Source organism: Phocoena phocoena, chromosome X (assembly GCF_963924675.1).
Source record: "Phocoena phocoena chromosome X, mPhoPho1.1, whole genome shotgun sequence".
Lineage (NCBI taxonomy): Eukaryota > Metazoa > Chordata > Mammalia > Artiodactyla > Phocoenidae > Phocoena > Phocoena phocoena.
The window spans coordinates 32,615,291-32,642,675 of record NC_089240.1 but is presented as its reverse complement, the minus strand read 5'-3'; the positions used below and the strand labels follow the sequence as shown (position 1 = coordinate 32,642,675).

Genomic DNA, 27,385 nt, shown 5'->3' with positions numbered 1-27,385 from the left:
AAAGCATACAGATTCTCACAGGGAACTCACAACTGCTGGGAGGAATAGAGACAGGGAACTATATCAGTAAGTTTTAGTCACCATGGCTTTTAGCCTGGGGCTAAGTGCAGCATTTGTGATGAACAGCAGCTAGTGGAGGACACGGCACACATAGAAAAAACCCGACATAATCCTGGCGTAGGGAACCAGAAAACGTGAGTTGGGAAAATGCTGAAGAAGTGAGAGAATCCCAGAAGGAAGACAGCCAGAGAGGGAACCCCCAAGCTCTGTATTCAATTACATCTGTAATTGAATCCTAACTATGGTGGTTATGGAATAAATGCAAAGCAAAAGAACAAATTTTGAACTAAGACTATAACTGCCACCCAGAAGGTGCTGATGAGTGAAGAGAAGCAGACAGACACTGGCAGATTGTGCACTCAGTTGAAGGAGAGGAGATGATGTGCCTTTTAGTCTGGATTTAGGTGAAGCCCAAGTGCTCACAGCAGAAGTATAAGCATGTGTGAAAAACCCAGTCATTCAGACCTGAAAAACCAGATAAAAAGAATCCAGGAAATCATGAGCATTGAAGACAAAGACCCAAAGAGTAGATCCCTAATCCCTGATTACCCACATCTCTGACTAAACCCTGAACAACACTTGCACAGGCTAGACTATTAACAGCCCATCCAAAAACAGCAGATCTGAACAAAGACAAGAGCTACTACACAGGAGTTAGCTGTTCAAGCCCAGCCAAGAAAACTGGCTGCTAAGATAAAGAAATAGTACTTATTGGATAAAAATAACATAGTCCAGAGTCTCCTCAATTTAACATTCATAACATCCAAGATATAATCCCAAAGTAGCCAGCATACAAAGAATCAAGAAAATATCGCACACGCACACACACACACACAAAATATAACACATTATCAGGAGAAAAGAAAATGATTCTAGTCCAACTCCAAGATGAACCAGAACTAACAGACAAGGATGTTAAAGTGGCTATCCTCAATGAAATACAAGAAGACATGTTTTCAATTCATAAAAACCTGACTTCTGACCTTGGTATAGAAGGACTTTGGAATTTATCACTCCCATTCTCACAACAAGAAAAAAGGTGAACAAACTGAAAGTCAACAACTCTTTCTAGACCCAGCAGAGCACTGAGGTCACAGGGCAAAACACTGCCCCCAAAACTGTAGAGACAGACAGGTGCATACAGAAAATCCAACTTACCAAAGCAGAGGCCCAGGAACAGAAAACTCCACAACCAGTACCAGAGTAGAAAACCTAAACTGTAGTTGATTGCTAGAAGCTCAGTGTGGACAAGTTTGAGAGTTAAAAACTTCAGGGGGGCTTGATCTTAGGGGGACCCTCATACTTTTGTGAGTTTTACCACCAGGAGCCCTGCCAAGTTCTCACAGTGAAGATCAGAGAAAAATTCCCTCAGGCTTCCAGAAGTGGGAGGGGGAAAGTAGCCACTTTGTAATATGCCCAGAACATTCTCTACCTCTTAACAAGGTCTGTCCTCAAGAGAAACTATTTAACAGAGCCTAATCAACCTTGGGGAAGTGAAATACTCAAATTGGCTTAAAATACCCAAATACCCAGTTGGTTCTAACCCCCTTTAGCCTTCCACATGGGGGAAGGAAATCACCCAATTCCAGCCCCCATCTAGCCTTCCTATTTCACCTAAGGGTGAAAAACAAATGCTGAGAAGCAGTCGTGAAGGTCACAGCCCAGGGGTACAGGCTCACTAAAAGACTGAGACCCAGTCTTAGGATTATAAAACACTTCCTCTCTCCCCACACCTTCCCACTACATCAGTAGAACTCTTGTATAATGACAGGGGAATAAAACTGAACGAATAGCTCATCCCAGACCTTATTTAAGAACAAGTCCCTAGGAGAACCTGAAGACAATAGGGGAGTGAAAATCAAAGACACCAGCGGAAGGTTTATCCTCTGTCACCTACAGCTACAGTACATACTACACACAGTCTAACTTCTAGCCAGATAACCATCAAACTTCACACTAAAGGCCTATTTACCTCAGTTCCTATTACTCAGTACATGATGTCCAGTTTTCAACAAAAAATTTCAAAGCATAATAAAACAAAACAATCTAGTTAGATGAGACAAAGAAAGCATGAGAACTAGACTCAATTATGGCAGAGATGTTGGAATGATCAATTGATGAAAACTTCAGCAGAGAAATTGGAAGTCTCAGCAGAGAAACAGAAACAATAAAAAAGAAATTTTAGAACAACAAAAAAATATAATTTCTGAAAAAAATCACTAGATTGACTAACATCCAAATGGATATGACAGAGGAATGAGTAAGTGAACTTAAAGACAAATCAATAGAAATTACAGAAGGTGAAGAATAGAGAGAAAAAATTAAACAAAATGAACAGAAGCTAAGAGACCTGTTAAATGATATTATACAGTCATAAATAAATGTAAATAGAATACCAGATGAAGAGGAGAGAGAAAAAATATTTGTAGAAATAATGGATAAAAATTTCCCAAAATTGATGAAAGAAATTCGCAGATATAAAATACATAAATCAAAGCAGGATAAACACAGAGAAACCCAGCCACGGTACATAATAAACCACTGTAAGGCAAAGATAAAGAGCAAACCTTGAAAGCAGCCAGAGAAAAATGACATATCACCAACAAGAGAACAATGATCTGATTAATGCTTAACTTCTCATCAGAAACCATGGAAGACAGAAAGACTAGAACATCTTTAAAGTCTTGGGGTGGGGGGGGAAGAAATGTTAACCCAGAATTCTGTATCCAGCAAACATATCCCTGAAGAGTGAAAACAAAATAAAGATACTTTCAGATAAAAGAAAACTAAAAGCATTTGTCACTGGCAGATCACTATAAGAAGTGCATTTGCTGGCAGCAGACTTGCACTGTAAGAAATGCTAGAAGTTATTTAGATGTAAGGCAAATGATACTAGATGGAATTGGGACACTCAAAAATGAATAAAGAGCATCAGAAGTGATAATGGGGGAATAAATACAGAGGACTATTTTTTGCTTTTTTCCTCTGAATTTCTTTATAAATCAAATAACTGTCTAAAACTAAAATGGTAAGTGTCTTGTGGAGTGTGTGTGTGTGTGTGTTTACATGTAACAACTATAACAAAAAGAACAGAGGTATGGACCTGTAAGTTTGTGAGTTTTCGATGTTTTACTTGAAGTAGTACAGTATTAACTAATGTACTAAGTAGTACATTATTAACTAATTAAGTGGACTGTGAAAAGTTATTTTTGTATATTATAATCCCTAGGGCAGCCACTATAAAAATAGTACGAAAAAGAATAGCTAAAATATCAAAAGACAAAATAAAAGAGAATTCTGAAAACATATTCAAATCCTCTACAAACAAGGCAGGATGAAGAGAGGAAGGAAAAACAGAGATGTGTAGAAAATAAAAAATATTAGGCCTAAGCCCAATCATGTCAATAATTACATTAAAGATCATTGAACTAAACACTCCAATTAAGAAGCAGAAATTGTCAGAAGGCAAAAATAAAACAAACTACACAAGTCTACACTGTTTACAAGACACTCATTTTAAATATAAATACACAGACAGGTTAAAAATGAGCAGATGAAAAACATACCTTGCAAAGAGTAATAAGCAAAAGGCTGGAATGGCCATTAACATCACAAGACAAATTTCAAAACCAAATGTATTACCAGAAATAAAGGAGAATGATAATAGAGTCAATAATGATAAAAGAGTCAATTCAACAGGAAGGGACCAACCCAAATGTGTATGCATCCCATAACAGAGTTTCAAAATATATGAAACAAGAATTGACAGAACTAAAAGGAGAAACAGACAATTCTCCAATCATAGTTGATGACTTTAACACTCCTGTCTCATCAATGGATTGAACTAGAAAAAAAAAGAACAATCAGCAAAGCCACAGAAGACATGCACAACATTATTAGCCACTTTGACCTAATATATATTTATAGAATGATATACCCCAAAATGGCAGAATACACATTCTTTTCAGATTTACATGGGATAGTTACCAGGAGAGATCATATTCTAGGTTATAAAACAAGCCTCAATAATTTTTTTCTTAAAAAAACCAAACCTGAAATCATATGGAGTACGTTCTCTGACCACAAAAGAATCAAATTAGAATACCATTTTAGGGCACACAGGACCACCCTCAAGTTTGTGATTCACCACGGAAGAGTCAACAGTAGGTTATACTCATGGCTAAGATTTACCACAGTCTAGGGTACAGAGTAAAAGCAGGAGGAAAAAGATACGCATTGGGTAGAATCCAGAGAGGTCACAGACCTTTTTATACATACTCTCTCTAGAAGCAAACTATAGGGATATATGCAAAATACCTCTGACGAGGGAAGAGCAGAAAGAGCAACTGAGTCTCAGCTTTCATGGCTTGTAAGAAAGGCTGGTCATACAGGCATATCCTGCTACTTGACCGCCATGGTAATTGAAACTCAGGACCCCAACAATGAAACTAGGTACACTTCACGAATCTGGATGTTTGTACAAAGCAGTTCTGACAAACAGGTACAGCACGGTCTATTGCTCCTGGTGTTCAAAACTAAATCAACCATTAACATAAAAACATGCGGAGGGCCACATTCCCAGGGGTTAACCAAGAGTCAATCATGGTTCCAGGTTCCCTTAGAGACATGAAGGAGTCAGCAACCAGACCCCCTGTGTTAACATTGTCCTCACAAATACCAATATGTAAACCAGGAAAACACTACATATTTGGAAAGTAAACAATAAAACTAAATAATCACTGGATCAAAACATAAATTACATATATGCTAACTTCTCTTATGAAAGGGATCTGATAAGTTGAAGGAGTATTACTGTATTAGAATAAAAATTATAGTAGTATGTAGTGAAAGGTATGTGACTGCATTTGGATGAAAAGCTTTCAACAAAGGGAAACACACAAAAAATCAATTACAAGAGAAATTAGAAATATTTTGAACTAAATGGTAATGAAAATACAACATAAAATCTGTGGAATGCAGTTAAAGTTGTGCTTAGAAGGAAAGTTATAGCCTTAAATGTCTATACTAAAAAAGATCATAATGCAAAATCAATAAGTACTATATAGAAAAATTTTCAAAAATATATAAGTAGAAATTACCCTCCGTGTTGTCTTCCATTTTTCCCAGATCTAATGCCAGAATAGAAATGTTTGTAGGTGCTTGTAGGGTGAAACATTTGGTTTCTTTGGAAACCAAAATATCACAAAATCTATGAGCAAGAGGGAACCACCTCCTGAGTAGGAATGTACCATTTAAAGTACACCCTAACCCTAACCCTGGTGGTCCAGTGGTAGAGAATCCACCTTCCAATGCAGGGGACGCGGGTTCAATCCCTCATCGGGGAACTAAGGTCTCACATGCCACGGGGCAACTAAGGCCACCCGCCACAACTACTGAGCTCGCGCACCTCAACTAGAGCCCGCGTGCCTCAAACTACAGAGCCCACGCGCCCTGGAACCCGCATGCCACAACTAGAGAGAGAGAACCTGCATGCCACAACTAGAGAGAAGCCTGCATGCCGCAATGAAGAGCCTGCTCGCTGCAATGAAAAGATCCTGCGTGCTGCAACGAAGATCCCACATGCCGCAACTAAGACCCGACGCAGCCAAAAAAATTAAAAAATTAAAAAATAAAGTACACCATTCTGAGTAGGCCCAAACACTGTGATTATTCTCTGTTTCCTACCACACTTAGAGAGATGTAGAGGCTGGGGGCGGGGGGAGGGAGGGAGGCGGGAGGCAGGTGTTAGGGGTCAGCTTTAGAATTTGTGTGGTCCTTCCAGTTGTATAAAAAGACTTTCTGATGAGCAGATTTTAGTATTTTTGTTGGCCTGGCAATGTGAGAAAAGGGTAATTCCAATAGGGGCCTCACTCTGCCCAGAGATGAGTACAAAGGCTCAAAGGGTAACCCATGGTACATATAGGAGCTGAGTGTTTGGCCAGTGAGAACCCCACTGCCCCACTGTGTCACACAGTCAAACATTCCCAAAGCAGCAACTCAATGGCTCACAGGGCCACAAGTATTACTAGTACAGCTATTAGGTTGGCTTGCCACACTTCCACAGGTTAGTCTGGTAAGGAGACAATGCGCTCAAATGGATTCAGACAATTTATTACTCAAACACACAGCAAAAGCAAAATCAGCACGGTGTCAGTGTACCAAGCCCTTAATCCCACATGCTGACATCAAACAGGAAGGGCCAGATGTTCAAGCAATGTGTCATGCTGCTGTCAAGGAGCCACCTCTAAACTAAATCCAAGCAGTTTTACAGACTTACAGAGACACCTCAAGGGTACAAGGTACAAGGTGGAGACCCCTGCACTCAGCTGAACGAGGAGATGGATGAGAAATGGACTTATGACAGTTTCCCACAGGTACGTTAGGAGAAACCACCTAGTAACAGCTCCTCACCAAGCCGCTTATCTCCCCTTGCTCCGGGAGGAACCACAGGGCATTTCGCCAAGACTTGAGTCAGACTGTGGTGAAGCATTGCCCACGTGGCCTGAATGAAGACGTGCAAGGTGGGCAGGGTGCTGCACAGAGAAGCTTTTCCACAATATGTTGATTTTATGTGCTTTTACTACAGTGATATTCAATGCCAAGAATTCTGAAGCACTAAGAAGTGATACTGAGCATTTCAGCTGGGCCCTGAATTAACTGAAAGAAAGTCATGGAGGAGGACAGTAAGTGTGAAGTTTTTAACAGAATATCTTCTGTCACCTACCCATACAGGCTAACGGAATTAACCACTCCAAATACAAACACCCTTGAAGCAGGGGGCCTATTTGTGGGAGATATGTGTAGTGCACAATGAAGGAAGCTGTGTACCAGCTATATGACTTCCTTAACCACTCACTCTTGGTCCTACAGAAGGATACTCTCAGGGTCTTGTAATACTCTGTGGTGTGGAATTAATGCTGCTACTTCTGGTCAAAAAGAATAAGGTCAGATCAAAGGCTGTGGTTCTAAAACAACCAGCGCACTATAATCAGCAATATCTACACCAGACAGTGTGAGAACCTTAGGCTATAAACAAACCCATCTCAGAGCTCTCTGAGACAGTCTGCCTTAGTCCTGGCTAGCTGGGGAACCTACAACAAAATGAGTTTGGGTTTTTTATTTTTCTTTGAGCCAATGAATTAGACAAGCTTTATGCTGATTAAAGACCAGACAAGATGCTAAGCGGTGAACCAAAATCAAAACAAACACTGATGCACAGTTTTGCTAAGAGAGCTCTCTCTCTAATAAGTTTAGAAAATGAACACTATGGTTATATACCCTTAAAATAAACAGTGAACTTAATCATTATAGGTAGCTTAAAAATATTGATTGTGATCAGTGATCACACACTGCATGAAACAACTAACAAATTATTTAATATTCTCATTTTTTAAGAAATGTAGAGAACAAAGGTATTTAATTATGTTTGTGTCCCAACCGCTTACTGACAAATTTTCATCTTACAGTGAAATAACATATACTATAAAAATGATAACATCAAACAACTTTCACCTTTCACCAGACAATCTAACACTACATTTACCTTTTTTTAACATTTTTATTGGAGCATAATTGCTTTACAATGGTGTGTTAGTTTCTGCTTTATAACAAAGTGAATCAATTATACATATACATATATCCCCATATCTCCTCCCTCTTGCGTCTCCCTCCCTCCCACCCTCCCTATCCCACCCCTCTAGGTGGACACAAAGCACGGAGCTGATCTCCCTGTGCTATGTGGCTGCTTCCCACTAGCTATCTATCTTACATTTGGTAGTGTATATATGTCCATATATACACTACCACTCTCTCACTTCAACAAAATGAGTTTGAATTACGTTTCTTCAAATACAGATATGGACAGACAGACAGCAAATGGTCACATAGCAACTAAGATTTACCTATGCCAAAGTGGAGGCTAGATTTGCATTAACTTTTGGTCATCTTATAGTAAACATTTTGTAATAAAAAGAATAAAATACTCCTTATAAATTTCTCTTTAATATGACTAAATGTAGGAAGGAAATGCTTAAGATTTCTTTGCCAACATTATACACAGACAGCGACTGACTTGATTAAGGCTGTTTGAAGACATTTCATATACAGTTTTAGACAAATGGGTCCGACACAAATGTGATGAAGGAAAAAAGAGAAGCAAAACCACATGCCATTGTAGTAAAGTAACAGGAAAAAACATAACACTATCAGCTGAAGTCCAGTGACTCTAGCACAAGAAAGGGAAACCATGAATAGGCCCAGAGAAATAGGTAAGAGTTAACTGCACTGTGTCACTGGGCAAGCCTGCTGTGAGGACTGCAAGTAACAGGAAAAATAACTCACAAAACAACTTATGGTCTATTATCCAGCCAGGAAAGAAACAGACAATGGGGGAAAAATCTACACAAACCTTGAGAGAGTTCTGTGGATGTGATAATCAAAGTACATTCTCTCACACATCATGCTTGAGAAAGGAATGTAATGAGAAAGAGGCCTCACTCTCCTGTCATCCCTGCTTGCATCAGCAAGGAGGAATAGAAGGTCAGTGGCACAGAAAAGCACCAAAAGACAAAACTTGTTTGGAGGGGGTGATGTAGACCACTGTTAGCCCCTTAAGTTAGGGGGTCTTAAATCTAGGTCAACACTCATTTCTCCAAAGCAGTGGCTAAGAGAACCCCATGTGGTCACATTCGTGATTATACTGAGGCTGCTTCTTACCCAGAGGTCTCTGTCCTGAATACAGAGTTTCCTCCCCTTTAACAATACGAGACACAAAGGAGAAGCAGCAGATATATACACGGGGTAGCGGGCAGGGTGGGAAAGTTCTATGACATTTTAGTTTAAGGTAGACAGTCATTTACATGACCCTGGATCGTCAAGGAAAAATTCTGCCTAAAAAATTCTGATATAGCTGTGGGAATTGTCAGTGTGCAGAATGTAGCTGGTTATGAGAATTAATGGCATTATCCAAGGGCAAGGGCCAAAGTCAAGGAAGGAGTTTTAAGGAGTGAATAAGTGAGAGGTCGAGTAAGATGAAGTAGGTAAATGAAGCCTTCTACTGGAAGTGGAGCTCATCATAGGATATCAACTACTCTTTGAGGGATACAAAGGAAAAAAACATCCATTAAAACCCATCTTTTCTTCACCAGAAGACTAGATCTATCACTCAAATACTTATATTCATCATCATGTTTTAATAGAAGGGTGCACTGGATAATCTCATTAATTCAACAATATCTGAATAATCTCATTAATTCAAATATTTTTGAGCACCTACCGCATGCCTGCCACTGTGTTAAGCACAAAGAGATTGCCCTTTCTAACAAATTTACATGGTATCCTCTCATTCATTCATCCATCAATTCATTCAACAATCATTAAGCACCTAATGCTTGCTAGACCATAATGCTTGATGCTTGAAATGCATGCATAGTAAGTGTTCAATATATACTTTCTCTTCCTGAACACAAGAGTTTTACTGTATAAAGCTGAAAATGGAAAGAGGCAGCCCAAAAGCATGCTTCATGCACTGGGCCCTCCTGAAAAAAGCTCCAAGCTTTAGTGTCAGAGAGCTGGACTGGAATTCCAGCTCTACCACATACCCCAAAGTGACCTTGAGCTCTTAACCTCTCTGAACTGCAGTGTCCTCAGTATACAGTGGGGGTAAATGTCATATCCTCTGCAAGGCAACAAAAATAATAAAAGTAAAATGTCTGGTACAACACAGAGGGGTTGTCATTGCTGTTATTATCACTATTAAGGAAGATAATCTGTGCGGTCAGGAGTTGCGTGAGAGATGAGAAGAAAAAATAATGTGGGCAACCTTCTGAATAATGAACTCACTATACTCCCATGAAGGACAGGGTTGCTAAGAGTGTGCTTGGGTCCCAGAGGAAAAAACAAAATCCCATTCTAAGCAGGATTTACCCCAGTGCCCTTCCTGGTCTTCTGAAGGCCCTGATTATCTTCTTCCTCTTATCAGCCCCGATGAAGTACACTAGAGGCCACCCACTCTAGTGGCAAGGAGTCGCGGGGTGTTCAGAATCCTGATTCCCAACACTAACCAGGCAGAGACCAAGTAGTCAAAGACAACAGTGATGCTCTGATCCCTGGATAATGAGGCTGAGATTCTGGCAGAGAACTAGCACCAGTTCATTAGTTAAGAACTGAAATGCAAATGAGGAATCAGACAGAAAAAGCAGAAGCCAGCTGCGGAGCACAGGCTCCAGATGCGCAGGCTCAGCGGCCATGGCTCACGGGCCCAGCTGCTCCGCGGCATGTGGGATCTTCCTGGACTGGGGCACGAACCCGTGTCCCCTGCATTGGCAGGCGGACTCTCAACCACTGCGCCACCAGGGAAGCCCTATACAACCTTTTAAGAAAGTAAAGAGGTCAGACTTTAGGCATTGGTGGGGCTTTCTAGAAGCACTGTGAAGGGTGGTACCTGTAGGCTGGAGGCTTTCAGTATCTGTGGATGGGCAGATCTGCATTAAGCACTGGTAAGAAATGACTGAGGAGACCAGTAAAAAGGATATGATTATAGTGTTAGGAAAGAAGTAATGAACCCTGAACAAGGACAACAGAGTGGGGATGGACTATTGAAAACTTTGCAAAGGTCAATTTTGTAAACTAGGTGAACATTCAGAGTTGAGAAAATGAAATATAAAAAGATGCTAATAATAAATATTAATATCTACCATTTGCATTTTAAGTTAAAGGAACTTTAAAATACAAGGAACACTAAATTTTGTATAGTTCATATTAATGCAAAATAAAACATCTGTATTTTCAGACTGCTTATGAGCCTAAAGAAAGAATTTTATTTTTACTCCTCTATATAATAATATTTTCTTGACAAATCCTAGGGAAAATATGAGTGAGATACTGAAAGTATGATAAAATTACACAGGAAAGTAAATATACTCTTTCCAAAATCATTATTCTGGTCCCATGAGTAATACTAACACAGAGGAAAAAACTAGGACTATATTCCATTAACTTTTTTTCTGCAGTGACAGCAAATTTTAAACTAGGCATGTGTTTCTAACTTTGCCAGCTTTCTCCCTGAAGCAAACGTGTCAGAGAGGATTACTGTGGCAAGTTAGTCATATGGATTTTTTTTTTTAACAAAATGGTAACGCATAACATTAGAAACCAAACCACAAAGAACAGGCTCTCTAGAGCCAGACTGGAGCACATACACAGAACATACAGTGCTTTGAGTAACAAGGTTCTGTCACTCAAAAAGGAGGAGTTTGGTTACCTAGGATTCCAGGAAATAACACATATCTTCTAAGACACAAAGAAGGGAAAAAACAGAATGCAAGGAACTTATTCCAAGGCAGGAATATAAAAGAGAATACATTTTCCTAAAGAAATCCTAGATTTTAAATTCTGAGGCACTGAAAAAACGTACCTAAGAAGCTCAAATTGTTATTTAAATTCTGGCCCATTTAACTGCCAAGACTTTCAAGAAGATAATGAATGCTATCAAAACTTCATCATAAGTATGTGAATGAGCTTGAAAACAAGTATACCAGCTGTTTCCATGCAATAATAGAGAAAGCAAAGCAACCACTGAGCATCTTTAAGAGCTCTAATTATCTCTGCCTTGTGGAACTTTATTCGACTCTCACTTCATTATGCTCAATAACATTCTTGAGAAATATTTATGTTTCTGCTTTCCAAAGGGTAAAGCATACCCCTTTCACAGCAAAGGTGTTCAATAAATGCTAAATGAAAGTTTGACAAACGTTGTATAAAGCCATTTCTTTAAGAGACTCTAAATGTCAACTTGCACTGACAATATTATTTCAAGGTTTTCAGGATAACCCAATCACTTTGCCATTGTAGGAAAGGTATTGCAATACCAAGAGGTTGTCTTCTAAACCCCGTGAAAAGGGAGAAAAATCAAAACAAAACCAGAGTCAGATATGGCAGGAATGCTGGAATTATCAGACCAAGAATTTTAAAATACTAAGAATAACATGCTATAGGCTTTAAAGGAAAAAGTAAACAACATGCAAGAAAAGATGGATAATGTAAGCAGAGAGGTGGACATTCTAAGAAAGTATCAAAAAGAAATGCTACCAATCAAAAACACTGTAACTGAAATAAAGAATGCCTTTGATGGGCTCATTAGTAGAATGGACACAGGTGAGTAAAGAATCTCTAAGCTTGAAAATATGACAATAAAAACTTACCAGAACTGAAAAGAATATCCAAGAACTCTGAGACAACTACAAAAGATGTAATATATGTGTAATGAGAATACCAGAAAGAGGAAACAGAGAAAAGAACAGAAGCAATATCTGAAGCAATAGTGAGTGAGAATTTCCCCAATAAGTGTCCGATACCAAACCACAGATCCAGGAAGCTCAGAGAACAACAAGCAGGATAAATGCTTAAAAACAAAACAAAACAAAACAAAGAAACAGGGCTTCCCTGGTGGCACAGTGGTTAAGAATCCGCCTGCCAATGCAAGGTACATGGGTTCAAGCCCTGGTCCAGGAAGATCCCACATGTCGCGGAGCAACTAAGCCCGTGCGCCACAGCTACTGAGCCTGTGCTCTAGAGCCTGCAAGCCACAACTGCTGAGGCCACGTGCCTACAGCCCATGCTCCGCAACAAAAGGAGCCACCGCAATGATAAGCCCGCGCACAACAACGAAGAGTAGCCCCTACTTGCTGCAACTAGAGAAAGCCCATGTGCAGCAACGAAGACCCAACACAGCCAAAAAATAAACAAATTAATTAATTAAACCAAAAACAAAAAGTTTAAAAACAAAGAAACAAACAAAAAGCTATGTCTAGGCATGTTATATTCAAATTGCAGAAAATCAAAGACAAAAAAAATCTGGAAAGAAGCCAAAGGGGGACAAAAAAAAACTTACCTATAGAGGAACAAAGGTAAGTTGATCCTTGAATAACCTGGGTTTGAACTGCCCGGGCTCACTTATATGCAGATATTTTTCAATAGTAAATACTGAAGTACTACACGGCCCATGGTTGGTTGATTTTGCAGATGCAGAGGATGCAGATGCAGAGGGATGGCTGTAAGTTATACTCACTTGGATTAACCCCCACATTGTGCAAGGCTTAACTGTACATCTGACCTTCCCTCAGAAACGAAGCAAGGAAGAAGGGAGTGAAGAGAAGTATTTACAGTGTTGAGATTAAAAAAACCCACCAATTCAGAATTCTGTACCCTGAGAAATTATCTTTCAAAAGGGAAGGAGAAATAAAGACTTTCTCAGACAAACAAAAGCTGAGGAAACTTTTAGCCAGTAGATCTGCCTGACAAGATATGTTAAAAGAAGTTCTTCAGAGAGAAGGGAAATAATATAGGTCAGAAACAAGGATCTACATAAAGAAAGGAAGACCATCAAAAAATGAATAACTAAAGGTAATATAAAAACTTTTATTTTTCTTATTCTTAAACGATCTAAAAGATAACAATTTGTTGAAAATAATAGCAACAATGTATTCAATTATGAATGCTTATATATGTAATATGCTTTTGTATAAGTGAAATGAATGATAACAATGATACAAGGAATAGGAGGGAGGAATTTGGAATATTTTGTTATTATACGGTACTTGTATTACCCACGAAGTGATACAGTATTATTTGAAAGAGGAATTGGATTAGTTGGAAATGTATATTTAGCCAATGCTAGGGAAACCATTAAAAGTTTTTTCAAAAAGGCATAATTGATATGCTAACAAATGATAGAAAATGGAATCATATAAAGTGCTCAATTAAAACCACAAAAAGCCAGAAAAAGTATGAAAGACAAAAACAGGAACAAAGAACAAGGGCAACAAATAGAAAACAGTGACAAATATGGTAGTTATTAATCCAACTATAACAATAATCCCTTTAAAATGTCAATGATCTAAATATACCAATAAAAAGACAGATTGTCAGAGAGGATGAAAAAAACAAAACCCAAATATATGTTGTCTACAACAGAAGTCCCCAACTCCCAGGCTGCAGACCAGAACAGGTCTGTGGCCTGCTAGGAACCAGGTCACACAGCAGGAGGTGAGTGGTGGGCAAGTGAGCGAAGCTGCATCTTTCGCTCCCCGTCACTCGCATTACCACCTGAACCGTCATCCTCCTCCCACCCCTGTCCGTGGAAAAATTGCCTTCCACGAAACCGGTCCCTGATACCAAAAAGGTTGGGGACTTCTGGTCTACAAGAAACTCATTTTATTATTTTTTTTAACTTTTTACTTTATACTAGAGTATAGCTGATTAACAATGTTGTGACAGTTTGAGGTGCACAGCAAAGCGACTCAGCCATACATATCTCCCCCAAACTCCCCTCCCATCCAGGCTGCAACACTAAGCAGAGTTCCCTGTGCTATACAGAAGGTCCTTGTTGGTTATCTATTTTAAAGACAGCAGTGTGTACCTGTCAATCCCAAACTCCCTAACTAACCTTTCCCCCAACTCTTCCCCCCGGGGAACCATACGTTGTTTCTCTAAGTCTGTGAGTCTGTTTCTGTTTTGTAAATAAGTTCATGTGTATTATTTCTTTTTAGATTCCACATATATGCGATATCACAGGATGTTTCTTCCTCTGACTTACTTCACTCAGTATGACAATCTCTAGGTCCATCCACGTTGCTGCAAATGGCATTATTCAGAAACCCATTTTAAATATAAAGACATATATAGATGAAAAGTAAAGGCATAGAGAAAGATACCCCATGCTAGTAATTAATCAAAAGAAAGCAGAAGCAGCTGTATCAATTTCAGACAGAACTACTTCAGGGCAAGGAAAGTTTTCAGCAATAATAGGATAATACCATAACATAATGATAAAGGGGTCGATCCTCCAAGAAGACATGACAATCCTCAATGTGCATGCACATAACAACAAAGTGTTAAAATATATTTGGCAAAACCTGACAGAACTGGGCTTCCCTGGTGGCGCAGTGGTTGACAGTCTGCCTGCCGATGCAGGGGACACGTGTTCGTGCCCCGGTCCGGGAGGATCCCGCATGCTGCGGAGCGGCTGGGCCCGTGAGCCATGGCCGCTGGGCCTGCGCGTCCGGAGCCTGTGCTCCGCGACGGGAGAGGCCACAGCGGTGAGAGGCCCGCGTACCGCAAAAAAAAACCTGACAGAACTGCAAGGAAAAGTAGATGAATCCCCTATTATAGTTGCAGACTTTAACACTCCTCTAACAGAAATGGACAGATCCAGCAGGCACAAATTCAGTAAGTACACAGTCAATCCCTACAGCACCATCAATCAATTGGATATAATAGATATCTAAAGACTACTTCATCCAACAACAGCAGAGTTCACAATTTTCTCTAGCTTGATGGAATATGCACCAAAACAAACCACATTCTGGAACATAAAACACAACCTTAACAAATTTAAAAGAATAGAAATCATACAGTGTCTGCTCTCAGACCACAATGGAATTACACTAGAAATCAGTTAACAGTAAGATAACTGCAAAATTCCAAAATATATGCTGATTAAACAACTCACTTCTAAACAACACATGGGTCAATGAAGAACTCTCAAAATAAATTTTAAAATATTTTGAACTAAATGAAAAAGAAAATGCAACTTACCAGACACTATGGAATGCAGTGAAAGCAGTGCTTAGAGGGAAATTTATAGCATTGAATGCATATATTAAAAAAGAAGAAAGATCTAAAATTAACAATCTAAGGTTCCACCTTAAGAAGCCAGAAAAGAGCAAATTAAATTCAAAGTAAGCAAAAGAAGAGAAATAATAAAAATTAGAGCAGATATCAGTGAAATTGAAAACAAGAAATCAACAGAGAAAGTAAAACCTAAACCTGATTCTTTGAAAAGATCTTTAAAATTGGTAAACTTCTAGCCAAGCTAAGAAAAAAAAAGACGAATTACAATATTAGAAATGAAATAAAAGACATCACAACAGATTGCATGGAGACATTAAAAGGTTAATAAAAGATTATTATGAACAAATCCATGCCCACAAATTTTATAACCTAGATTAAACAAACCAATTCCCTGAAAGAGTCAATCTGCCAAAACTTAGACAAGAATAGACAGCATGAATAGGCCTATATATATTAAAGAAATTAATATATATTAAAAAAATTAATAACCTTCCAAAACAGAAAGCAACAGGCCCAGATGGGCTGACTTGAGAATTCTATCAACCCCCTAAGGAGAAATTATACCAATTTTCTACAATCTCTTCCAGAAGCCAGAAACCAAACCAAGGGAATACTTCCTAACTCATGAGGCCAGAATTAACCTAATACCAAAACCAAAGACATTACAGGGAAAGAAAACTACAGACTAGTACCTCTCATGAACATACATGCAAAAATCCTCAAGAAAAGATTAGCAAATCAAATGCAACAATGTATAAAAAAGATTACACACCATAACCAAGAGAGATTTATCCCATGTATGCAAGGCTGATTCAACATCTGAAGATCAATTAATGTAATCCATCACATCAATGGGCTAAAGAAGAAAAATAACATGATCTTATCAGTAGATGCAGAAAAAGGACTTGACAAAATCCAACACCTATTCATGATTAAGAACTCTCAGAAAATTAAGAATAGAAGGGAACTTCCTCAATGTGTTAAGGGTATCTACAAACAAAATACAGCTAACATCATACTTAATAAGGAGACACTCAAAGCTTTCCAACTAAGATAAGGAACAAAGAAATAATGTGCCCTTTCACCACTCCTTTCCAAGTTATACAGACTGGTAAGTAAGAAATCAAATGTTCACAGATGGCATTATTATCAATGTAGAAAATGCAAAAGAATCAACAACAACAACAACAAAAAAACTCGTGGAATAAGCAATGATAGAAATGTTGCAAGATACAACATTAATATGCAAGTTAATCAATTTCCTATATACCAGCAATAAATAAGTGGAATTTGAAATTAAAAATATATTACCATTTTACATTAGCACTCCCCCCACCAAAATGAATTACTTATGTATAAATCTAAAAAATTTGTACAAAATCTGTATGAGGAAAATTCCTCATAACTGTGACAAAAGATATCAAAGAACTAAATAAATGGAGAATTATTCCATGTTCATGGATAGAAAGACTCAATAGTGTCAAAATGTCAGTTTTTCCCAAGTTGATCAACAGATTCAACATAATCTCAGTGAAAATCTAGCAAGTTATTTTGTGGATATCAACAAACTTACTCCAAAATTTATATGGAGAAGCAAAAGACCTAAAAGAGTCAACTCAATACTGAAGCAGAACGAAGTCAAAAGACTGACTCAACCCCATTTACAGAATTACAATAAAGGTACAGTAATCAAGAGACTGTGGTATTGAGAAAGCACACAAATAGATCAATGAAAAAAACAGGGAGCCCAGAAAAAAGACCCAAATAAATATAGTCAACTGATTGTTAACAAAGGAGCAAAGGCAACATAATGGGGCAAAGATAGTCTTTTCACCAAATGGTGCTATAACAACTGAACATCCACCTACAAAGGAAAAAAAAAGAATCTAGATGCAGACTTTACACCCTTCACAAAATTTAACTCAAAATGATCAAAGACCAAATGTAAAATACAAAACAAAACCCCTGGAAGATAACACAGGAGAAAACCTGATTGGCCTTGGATATGGCAATGACTTCGAGATACAACACTAAAGGCATGATGTGTGGAAGAAATAAACTGATAAGCTGGATTTCATTAAAATTAAAAACTTCTGCTCTGTGAAAGACAATGTTTAAAGGATGAGAAGACAAGCCACAGTCTGAGAGGAAATACTTGTTAAATAGATATCTGAAAAAGGAGTGTTATCAAAAAAATACCAAAAAACTCTTAAAACGCAATATGAAAATTAACAAACTGATTTAAAAAATGGGCAGCGACAGATTAACTTCTTGTTTTCTGATTTGGATTCCTTTTATTTCTTTCTTCCCTGATTGCTGTGGCTAAAACTCCCAAAACTATGTTGAATAATAGTGGTGAAGAGTGGGCAACCTTATCTTCTTCCTGATCTTAGCGGAAATGGTTTCAGTATTTCACCACTGAGAATGATGTTGGCTGAGGGTTTGTCATATATGGCATTTATTATGTTGAGGAAAGTTCCCTCTATGCCTACTTTCTGCAGGGGTTTTATCATAAATGGGTGTTGAATTTTGTAAAAAGCTTTCTCTGCATCCATTGAGATGATCAAATGGTTTTTCTCCTTCAATTTGTTAATATGGTGTATCACATTGATTGATTTGCATATACTGAAGAATCCTTGCATTCCTGGAATAAACCCCACTTGATCGTGGTGTATGATCTTTTTAATGCGCTGCTGGATTCTGTTTGCTAGTATCTTGTTGAGGATTTTTGCATCTATGTTCATCAGTGATACAGGCCTGTAGTTTTCTTTCTTTGTGACATCCTTGCCTGGTTTTATTATCAGGGTGATGGTGGCCTTGTAGAATGAGTTTGGGAGTGTTCCTCCCTCTGCTAGATTTTGGAAGAGTTTGAGAAGGATACGTGTTAGCTCTTCTCTAAATGTTTGATAGAATTCGCCTGTGAAGCCATCTGGCCCTAGGCTTTAGTTTGTTGGAAGTTTTTTAATCACAGTTGCAATTTCAGTGCTTCTGACTGCTCTGTTCATATTTTCCATTTCTTCCCGATTCGGTCTTGGCAGGTTGTGCATTTCTAAGAATTTATCCATTTCTTCCAGGTTGTCCATTTTATTGGCATAGAGTTGCTTGTAGTAATCTCTCATGATTTTTTTTATTTCTGCAGTGTCAGTTGTTACTTCTCCTTTTTCATTTCTAACTCTATTGACTTGAGTCTTCTCCCTTTTTTTCTTGATGAGTCTGGCTAATGGTTTATCAATTTTGTTGATCTTCTCAAAGAACCAGCTTTTAGTTTTATTGATCTTTGCTATCGTTTCCTTCATTTCTTTTTCATTTATTTCTGATCTGATCTTTATGATTTCTTTCCTTCTGCTAACTTTGGGGGTTTTTTGTTCTTCTTTCTCTAATTGCTTTAGGTGCAAGATAAGGTTATTTATTTGAGATATTTCCTGCTTCTTAAGGTAGGAGTGTATTGCTATAAACTTCCCTCTTAAAACTGCTTTTGCTGCATTCCATAGGTTTTGGGTCGTCATGTGTCCATTGTCATTTGTTTCTAGGTATTTTTTGATTTCCTCACTGACTTATTCAGTGATCGCTTCGTTATTAAGTAGTGTATTGCTTAGCCTCCATGTGTTTGTATTTTTTACAGATCTGTTCGTGTAACTGATATCTAGTCTCATAGCATTGTGGTCTGAAAAGATACTTGATACAATTTCAATTTTCTTAAATTTATCAAGGCTTAATTTATGACCCAAGATATAACCTATCCTGGAGAATGTCCCATGAGCACTTGAGAAAAATGTGTATTCTGCTGTTCTTGGATGGAATGTCCTAAAAATATCAATTAAGTCCATCTTGTTTAATGTATCATTTAAAGCTTGTGTTTCCTGGAGGACGAGGGCAAGACGGCGGAAGAGTAAGATGCGGAGATCACCTTCCTCCCCACAGATACACCAAAAATACATCTACACGTGGAACAATTCCTACAGAACACCTACTGAACGCTGGCAGAAGACCTCAGACCTCCCAAATGGCAAGAAAGTCCCCACGTACCTGGGTAGGGCAAAAGAAAAAACAAACAGAGACAAAAGGATAGGGACGGGACCTGCACCAGTGGGAGGGAGCTGTGAAGGAGGAAAGGTTTCCACACACTAGGAAGCCCCTTCGCGGGCGGAGACTGCAGGTGGAGGAGAGGGAAGCTTCGGAGCCAGAGCCACGGAGGAGAGCACAGCAACAGGTGTGCGGAGGGCAAAGGGTAGAGAGATTCCTGCACAGAGGATCTGCACCGACGGGCACTCACCAGCCCAAGAGGCTTGTCTGCTCACCCTCCGGGACAGGGGGTGGGCTGGGAGCTGAGGCTCGGGCTTCAGTTCGATAGCAGCGAGAAGACTGGGGTTGGCGGCGTCAACACAGCCTGAAGGGGTTAGTGCACCACAGCTAGCAGGGAGGGAGTCCGGGAGAAGTCTGGAGCTGACGAAGAGGCAAGAAACCTTTTCTTACCTCTTTGTTTCCTGGTGCGCTACGAGAGGGGATTAAGAGTGCTGCTTAAAGGAGCTCCAGAGATGGGCGCGAGCCATGGCTGAAAGCGTGGACCCATACAGAGTCCCATACAGGATAAATCCAAGGCGAAATACGCCAAGACACATATTAATCAAACTGTCAAAAATGAAATACAAAGAAAACATATTAAAAGCAGCAAGGGAAAAACAACAAATAACACACAAGGGAATCCCCATAAGGTTAACAGCTGATCTTTCAGCAGAAACTCTGCAAGCCAGAAGGCACTGGCAGGACATATTTGAAGTGATGAAGGAGAAAAACCTGCAACCAAGATTACTCTACCCAGCAAGGATCTCATTCAGATTTGATGCAGAAATTAAAACCTCTGCAGACAAGCAAAAGCTGAGAGAGTTCAGCAACACCAAACCAGCTGTACAACAAATGCTAACGGAAGTTCTCTAGGCAGGATACACAAGAGAAGGAAAAGACCTACAATAATGAACGCAAAACAACTAAGAAAATGGGAATAGGAACATACATATCCATGATTACTTTAAATGTAAACGGACTAAATGCTCCTACCAAAAGACACAGATTGGCTGAATGGATACAAAAAAAAGACCCATATATATGCTGTCTACAAGAGACCCACTTCAGGCCTAGAGACACATACAGACTGAAAGTAAGGGGATGGAAAAAGATATTCCATGCAAACGGAAATCAAAAGAAAGCTGGAGTAGCAATTCTCATCAGAAAAAATAAACTTTAAAATAAAGACTATTACAAGAGACAAAGAAGGACACTACATAATGATCAAGGGATCGACCCAAGAAGAAGATATAACAATTATAAATATTTATGCACCCAACATAGGAGCACCTCAATACATAAGGCAAATACTAACAGCCATAAAAGGGGAAATTGACAGTAACACATTCATAGTAGGGGACTTTAACACCCCACTTTCACCAATGGACAGATCATCCAGAATGAAAATAAATAAGGAAACACAAGCTTTAAATGATACATTAAACAAGATGGACTTAACTGATATTTATAGGACATTCCATCCAAAAACAACAGAATACACATTTTTCTCAAGTGCTCATGGAACATTCTCCAGGATAGATCATATCTTGGGTCACAAGTCAAGCCTTGGTAAATTTAAGAAAACTGAAATTGTATCAAGTATCTTTTCCAACCACAACGCTATGAGACTAGATACTAATTACAGGAAAAGAACTGTAAAAAATACAAAATACATGGAGACTAAACAATACACTACTTAATAATGAAGTGATCACTGAAGAAATCAAAGAGGAAATCAAAACATACCTAGAAACAAATGACAATGGAGACACGACGACCCAAAACCTATGGGATGCAGCAAAAGCAGTTCTAAGGGGGAAGTTTATAGCAATACAATCCTACCTTAAGAAACAGGAAACACCTAAAATAAACAACCTAACCTTGCACCTAAAGCAATTAGAGAAAGAAGAACAAAAAAACCACAAAGTTAGCAGAAGGAAAGAAATCATAAAGATCAGATCAGAAATAAATGAAAAAGAAATGAAGGAAACAATAGCAAAGATCAATAAAACTAAAAGCTGGTTCTTTGAGAAGATCAACAAAATTGATAAACCATTAGCCAGACTCATCAAGAAAAAAAGGGAGAAGACTCAAGTCAATAGAATTAGAAATGAAAAAGGAGAAGTAACAACTGACACTGCAGAAATACAAAGGATCATGAGAGATTACTACAAGCAACTCTATGCCAATAAAATGGACAACCTGGAAGAAATGGATAAATTCTTAGAAATGCACAACCTGCCAAGACCGAATCGGGAAGAAATAGAAAATATGAATAGACCAATCAGAAGCACTGAAATTGCAACTGTGATTAAAAAACTTCCAACACACTAAAGCCTAGGGCCAGATGACTTCACAGGCGAATTCTATCAAACATTTAGAGAAGAGCTAACACGTATCCTTCTCAAACTCTTCCAAAATCTAGCAGAGGGAGGAACACTCTCAAACTCATTCTATGAGGCCACTGCCATGATGATACCAAAACCAGACAAGGATGTCACAAAGAAAGAAAACTACAGGCCAATATCACTGATGAACAAGATGCAAAAATCCTCAACAAAATACTAGCAAACAGAATCCAACAGCACATTAAAAGGATCATACACCATGATCAAGTGGGGTTTATTCCAGGAATGCGAGGATTCTTCAATATACGCAAATCAATCAACGTGATACACCATATTAACAAATTGAAGGAGAAAAACCATATGATCATCTCAATAAATACAGAGAAAGCTTTCGACAAAATTCAACACCCATTTATGATAAAACCCCTGCAGAAAGTAGGCATAGAGGGAACTTTCCTCAACATAATAAAGGCCATATATGACAAACCCACAGCCAACATCGTCCTCAATGATGAAAAACTGAAAGCATTTCTACTAAGATCAGGAACAAGACAAGGTTGCCCACTCTCACCACTATTATTCAACATAGTTTTGGAAGTTTTAGCCACAGTAATCAGAGAAGACAAGGAAATAAAAGGAATTCAAATTAGAAAAGAAGAAGTAAAGCTGTCATTGTTTGCAGATGACATGATACTATACAAAGAGAATCCTAAAAATTCTACTAGAAAACTACTAGAGCTAAGCAATGAATTTGGTAAAGTAGCAGGATACAAAATTAATGCACAGAAATCTCTGGCATTCCTATACAGTAATGATGAAAAATCTGAAAGGGAAATCAAGAAAACACTCCCATTTACCACTGCAACAAAAAGAATAAAATATCTAGGAATAAACCTAAGGAGACAAAAGACCTGTATGCAGAAAATTATAAGACACTGATGAAGGAAATTAAAGATGATACAAATAGATGGAGAGGTATACCATGTTCTTGGATTGGAAGAATCAACATTGTGAAAATGACTCTACTACCCAAAGCAATCTACAGATTCAATGCAATCCCTATCAAGCTACCACTGGCATTTTTCATAGAACTAGAAGAAAAAATTTCACAATTTGTATGGAAACACAAAAGACCCCGAATAGCCAAAGCAATCTTGAGAACAAAAAAACGGAGCTGGAGGAATCAGGCTCCCTGACTTTAGACTATACTACAAAGCAACAGTAATCAAGACAGTATGGTACTGGCACAAAAACAGAAAGATCAATGGAACAGGATAGAAAGCCCAGAGATAAACCCACGCACATACGGTCACCTTATCTTTTATAAAGGAGGCAGGAATGTACAGTGGAGAAAGGACAGCCTCTTCAATAAGTGGTGCTGGGAAAACTGGACAGGCATATGTAAAAGTATGAGATTAGATCATGCCGTTAACACCATACACAAAAATAAGCTCAAAATGGATTAAAGACCTAAATGTAAGGCCAGAAACTATCAAACTCTTAGAGGAAAACATAGGCAGAACACTCTATGAAATAAAGCACAGCAAGATCCTTTATGACCCACCTCCTAGAGAAATGAAATAAAAACAAAATAAACAAATGGGACATAATGAAACTTAAAATCTTTTGCACAGCAAAGGAAACCATAAACAAGACCAAAAGACAACCCTCAGAATGGGAGAAAATATTTGCAAATAAAGCAACTGACAAAGGATTAATCTCCAAAATTTATAAGCAGCTCATGCCGCTCAATATCAAAAAAACAAACAACCCCATCCAAAAATGGGCAGAAGACCTAAACAGACATTTCTCCAAAGAAGATATACAGACTGCCAACAAAGACATGAAAGAATGCACAACATCATTAATCATTAGAGAAATGCAAATCAAATTGCAATGAGATATCACCTCACACCGGTCAGAATGGCCATCATCAAAAAATCTACAAACAATAAATGCTGGAGAGGGTGTGGAGAAAAGGGAATACTCTTGCACTGCTGGTTGAAATGTGAATTGGTGCAGCCACTATGGAGAACAGTATGGAGGTTCCTTAAAAAACTACAAACAGAACTACCATATGACCCAGCAATCCCACTAGTGGGCATATACCCTGAGAAAACCATAACTCAAAAAGAGTCATGTACCAAAATGTTCATTGCAGCTCTATTTACAATAGCCCAGAGACGGAAACAACCTAAGTGCCCATCAATGGATGAATGGATAAAGAAGATGTGGCACATACATACAATGGAATATTACTCAGCCATAAAAAGAAACGAAATTGAGCTATTTGTAGTCAGGTGGATGGACCTAGAGTCTGTCATACAGAGTGAAGCAAGTCAGAAAGACAAATACCATATGCTAACACATCTATATGGAATTTAAGGGAAAAAATGTCATTTAGAATCTAGGGGTAAGAGAGGAATAAAGACACAGACCTACTAGAGAATGGACTTGAGGATATGGGGAGAGGGAAGGGTAAGCTGTGACGGAGTGAGAGAGTGGCATGGACATATATACACTACCAAACTTAAAATAGATAGCTAGTGGGAAGCAGCCTCATAGCACAGGGAGATCAGCTCGGTGCTTTGTGACCACCTAGAGGGGTGGGATAGGGAGAGTGGGAGGGAGCGAGACACCAGAGTGAAGAGATATGGGAATATATGTATATGTATAACTGATTCACTTTGTTATAAAGCAGAAACTAACACACCATTGTAAAGCAATTATACTCCTATAAAGATGTTCAAAAAATAAAGAAATTTAAAAAATGGGCAAAAGATCTGGACACCTGAAAAAGAAAATATACAGATGCCAAGTAAGCATATGAAACAATGTTTAATACCTTATATCATTGGTGAATTCCAAATTAAAGCAATGAGATATTACTACACACCTATTTGAATGACCAAAATCCGAAACACTGAAAAAACCAAATGCTAGTGAAAATGTGGAGCAACAGGAATCCTCATCCATTGTAGGTGGAGATGTAAAATGGTACAGCCACTTTGGAATACAAACTGGTAGTTTCTTACAAAGTTAAACATACTCTTATCATATTATCCAGCAATTGTGTCCACAAAAAAGCCTACACATAGATGTTTACAGCAGCTTTATTCACAGTTGCCAAAACTGGGAAGCAACCAAGATGTCCTTCGGTAAATTAATGGATAAATTGTGATATATCCAGACAACTGAATATTATTCAGCACTGAAAAGAAATGAGCTATCAAGCCATGAAAAGACATGGAGGAAAGTAACGCATATTGCTACATGAAAGAAGCCAATGTAAAAAGTTCACATACTGTGGAATTCCAACAATATGACACTCTAGAAAAGGTAAATCTATGGAAACAGTAAGAAGACCAGGGTTGCCAGGGATCAACAGGCAGAGCACAGAGGATTTTTAGGGCAGCAAATCTATTCTGTATGATGTTACAATGGTAGATGCATGTCATTAAACATTTATCCAAACCCACACAATGTACAACACCAAGAGTGAACTCTAATGTAAACTATGGACTTTAGGTGATAATGATGTGTCAGTGCAGGTTCACTGCTTATAACAAAGGTACCACTATGTTGCAGGATGTTCATAGTGGAAGAGTTCGTGTGTGTTTGTGGGTATATGGGAACTCTGTATTTTCTGCTCAATTTTGCTGTGAACCTAAAATGCTCTAAAAACCAGTTCATTAATGTTTTTACAGCAAAGGAGTAACCCTTTCTCTTTCCTTGTAATGATTTGTTCCATTCCCAGAGCTTCCTGTCCACCCATGCCACTCTCCTGAATTCCACCTGGATATCAAACAGTCATCTCAGACTCAGCATGCCTAGTACTGAATCCTTGGTCTTCCTTCTCAAATTTTCTTCTCCAACAATCTTCCATATCTCACTAAATAGCTACTCCATCCTTCTAGTTGTTCAGATAAAAATCCTCAGCGTCATCCCTGACTCTCATGCTTTGTCACATTCCCCTTCCAATTCCACTTCCAATAAGTGAGCAGGAAATCTGATCACTTATCATACCTCCAGCATTATACTGTCTTGGTCCAAGCCACCACAACCTCTCCTCAAATTGGTCTCTTCTGTTCTTGCTCCCCTTATAATCTATTCTCCACAAAGCACTCAGATTGATCCTTGCAAAAAATAAATCAGATCACATCATTTCACTCTTCAAACGCTTCATGGCTTTCCTTCTCACTCAATAACCTTACAATATCCTCTCACAAGGAGCTGAATAGCCCTACATGCTCTTCCCACCCTCCAACACACCTTCTTACTTATCTGATCCTGTTTCTTATTATTCATCCCCACTCATTCATGCTACTCTAACCACAAGGACTGTTTTGTGATTCCTAGCAAAAAGGTCTCAAAAAGGTACCACCTCAGGACCTCTATACTTGCTGTTCTCTGTGCCCAGAAAGCTCTTCCTCCAAATTAATGGTTTTCTCATCTCTCACAAGTCTTTGATGACAGCAAAGTCTTCCCTGATCACCACCCTCCAATAGACTCTATTCAACTACTGGTGAATACCTATAGATGCTCCACTATTCACTTTCCCTACTTTGTATTTCTCCAAAGAATGCAACACTTTATAACTTTACATACATACACATATATACATATATGTATATATGTATATACACACACACACAGAGCACACACATGCACACTTATATTTTATTTATTTTGTTTATTATCTTCCTCCCTCAAATAGGATGTGAGCTCCTTGAGAACAGAAATTTCCAATAAAATGCAAATATTTTATTCACTGCTGTATCCTTAGTTCTTAGAACAATGCCTGGCAACTGAGAGGCACACAAACATTTGTTGAATAATAATCATATAAATACTTACGATATGTCATCTTATGGCAAGGGCTGGGGCAACAGCAGTACAGCACAGCAAGTCTAGACTTAATTTCAAAAAATTCTTCTAAATGAGAAAAGTTGTGAAAAAACACAACTGTGTAACCATTAGAGGCAGCTGGAGTAGCTGAACTGGCTAGTTTATTTACCAGCATTACTAACCTTGAAAAATCCATAGAGTTCATGGACTATTTAAGTTCCACTGAACAGTAGTGTGCAAACAACCTCCCTTAAGGAGTGTTCCTTCAACTTCTCCCCTCTCTACTTTTAGATTTATGTTTCTTCACTCATTCTTTTCCCCTCTATTCTCTTGGTGCCCGATTCTATTCCCTCCTGCCCTCTGGCTCCAGTTCTCTATTTCATCAATTATATCCCCTTAGCATTACACCTTCAAACACTCAGCAGGCTTTTTACCTC

General features: G+C 38.5%; 1 protein-coding gene across 1 annotated transcript in view; it reads right to left on the bottom strand.

Annotated features, from left to right (window-relative positions):
* Positions 1 to 26,408, bottom strand: part of PRRG1 (proline rich and Gla domain 1) — a 122,968-nt gene extending 96,560 nt beyond the window's left edge. Inside the window, exons 1-2 of the mRNA XM_065900148.1 lie at positions 26,381 to 26,408; positions 19,964 to 20,077 (exon numbers count right to left, since the gene is read on the bottom strand). Coding sequence (XP_065756220.1) covers positions 19,964 to 20,077; positions 26,381 to 26,408 — 142 coding nt within the window. The remainder of the gene's footprint in view (positions 1 to 19,963; positions 20,078 to 26,380) is intronic.
* Between the last annotated feature and the right edge of the window lie 977 nt (positions 26,409 to 27,385).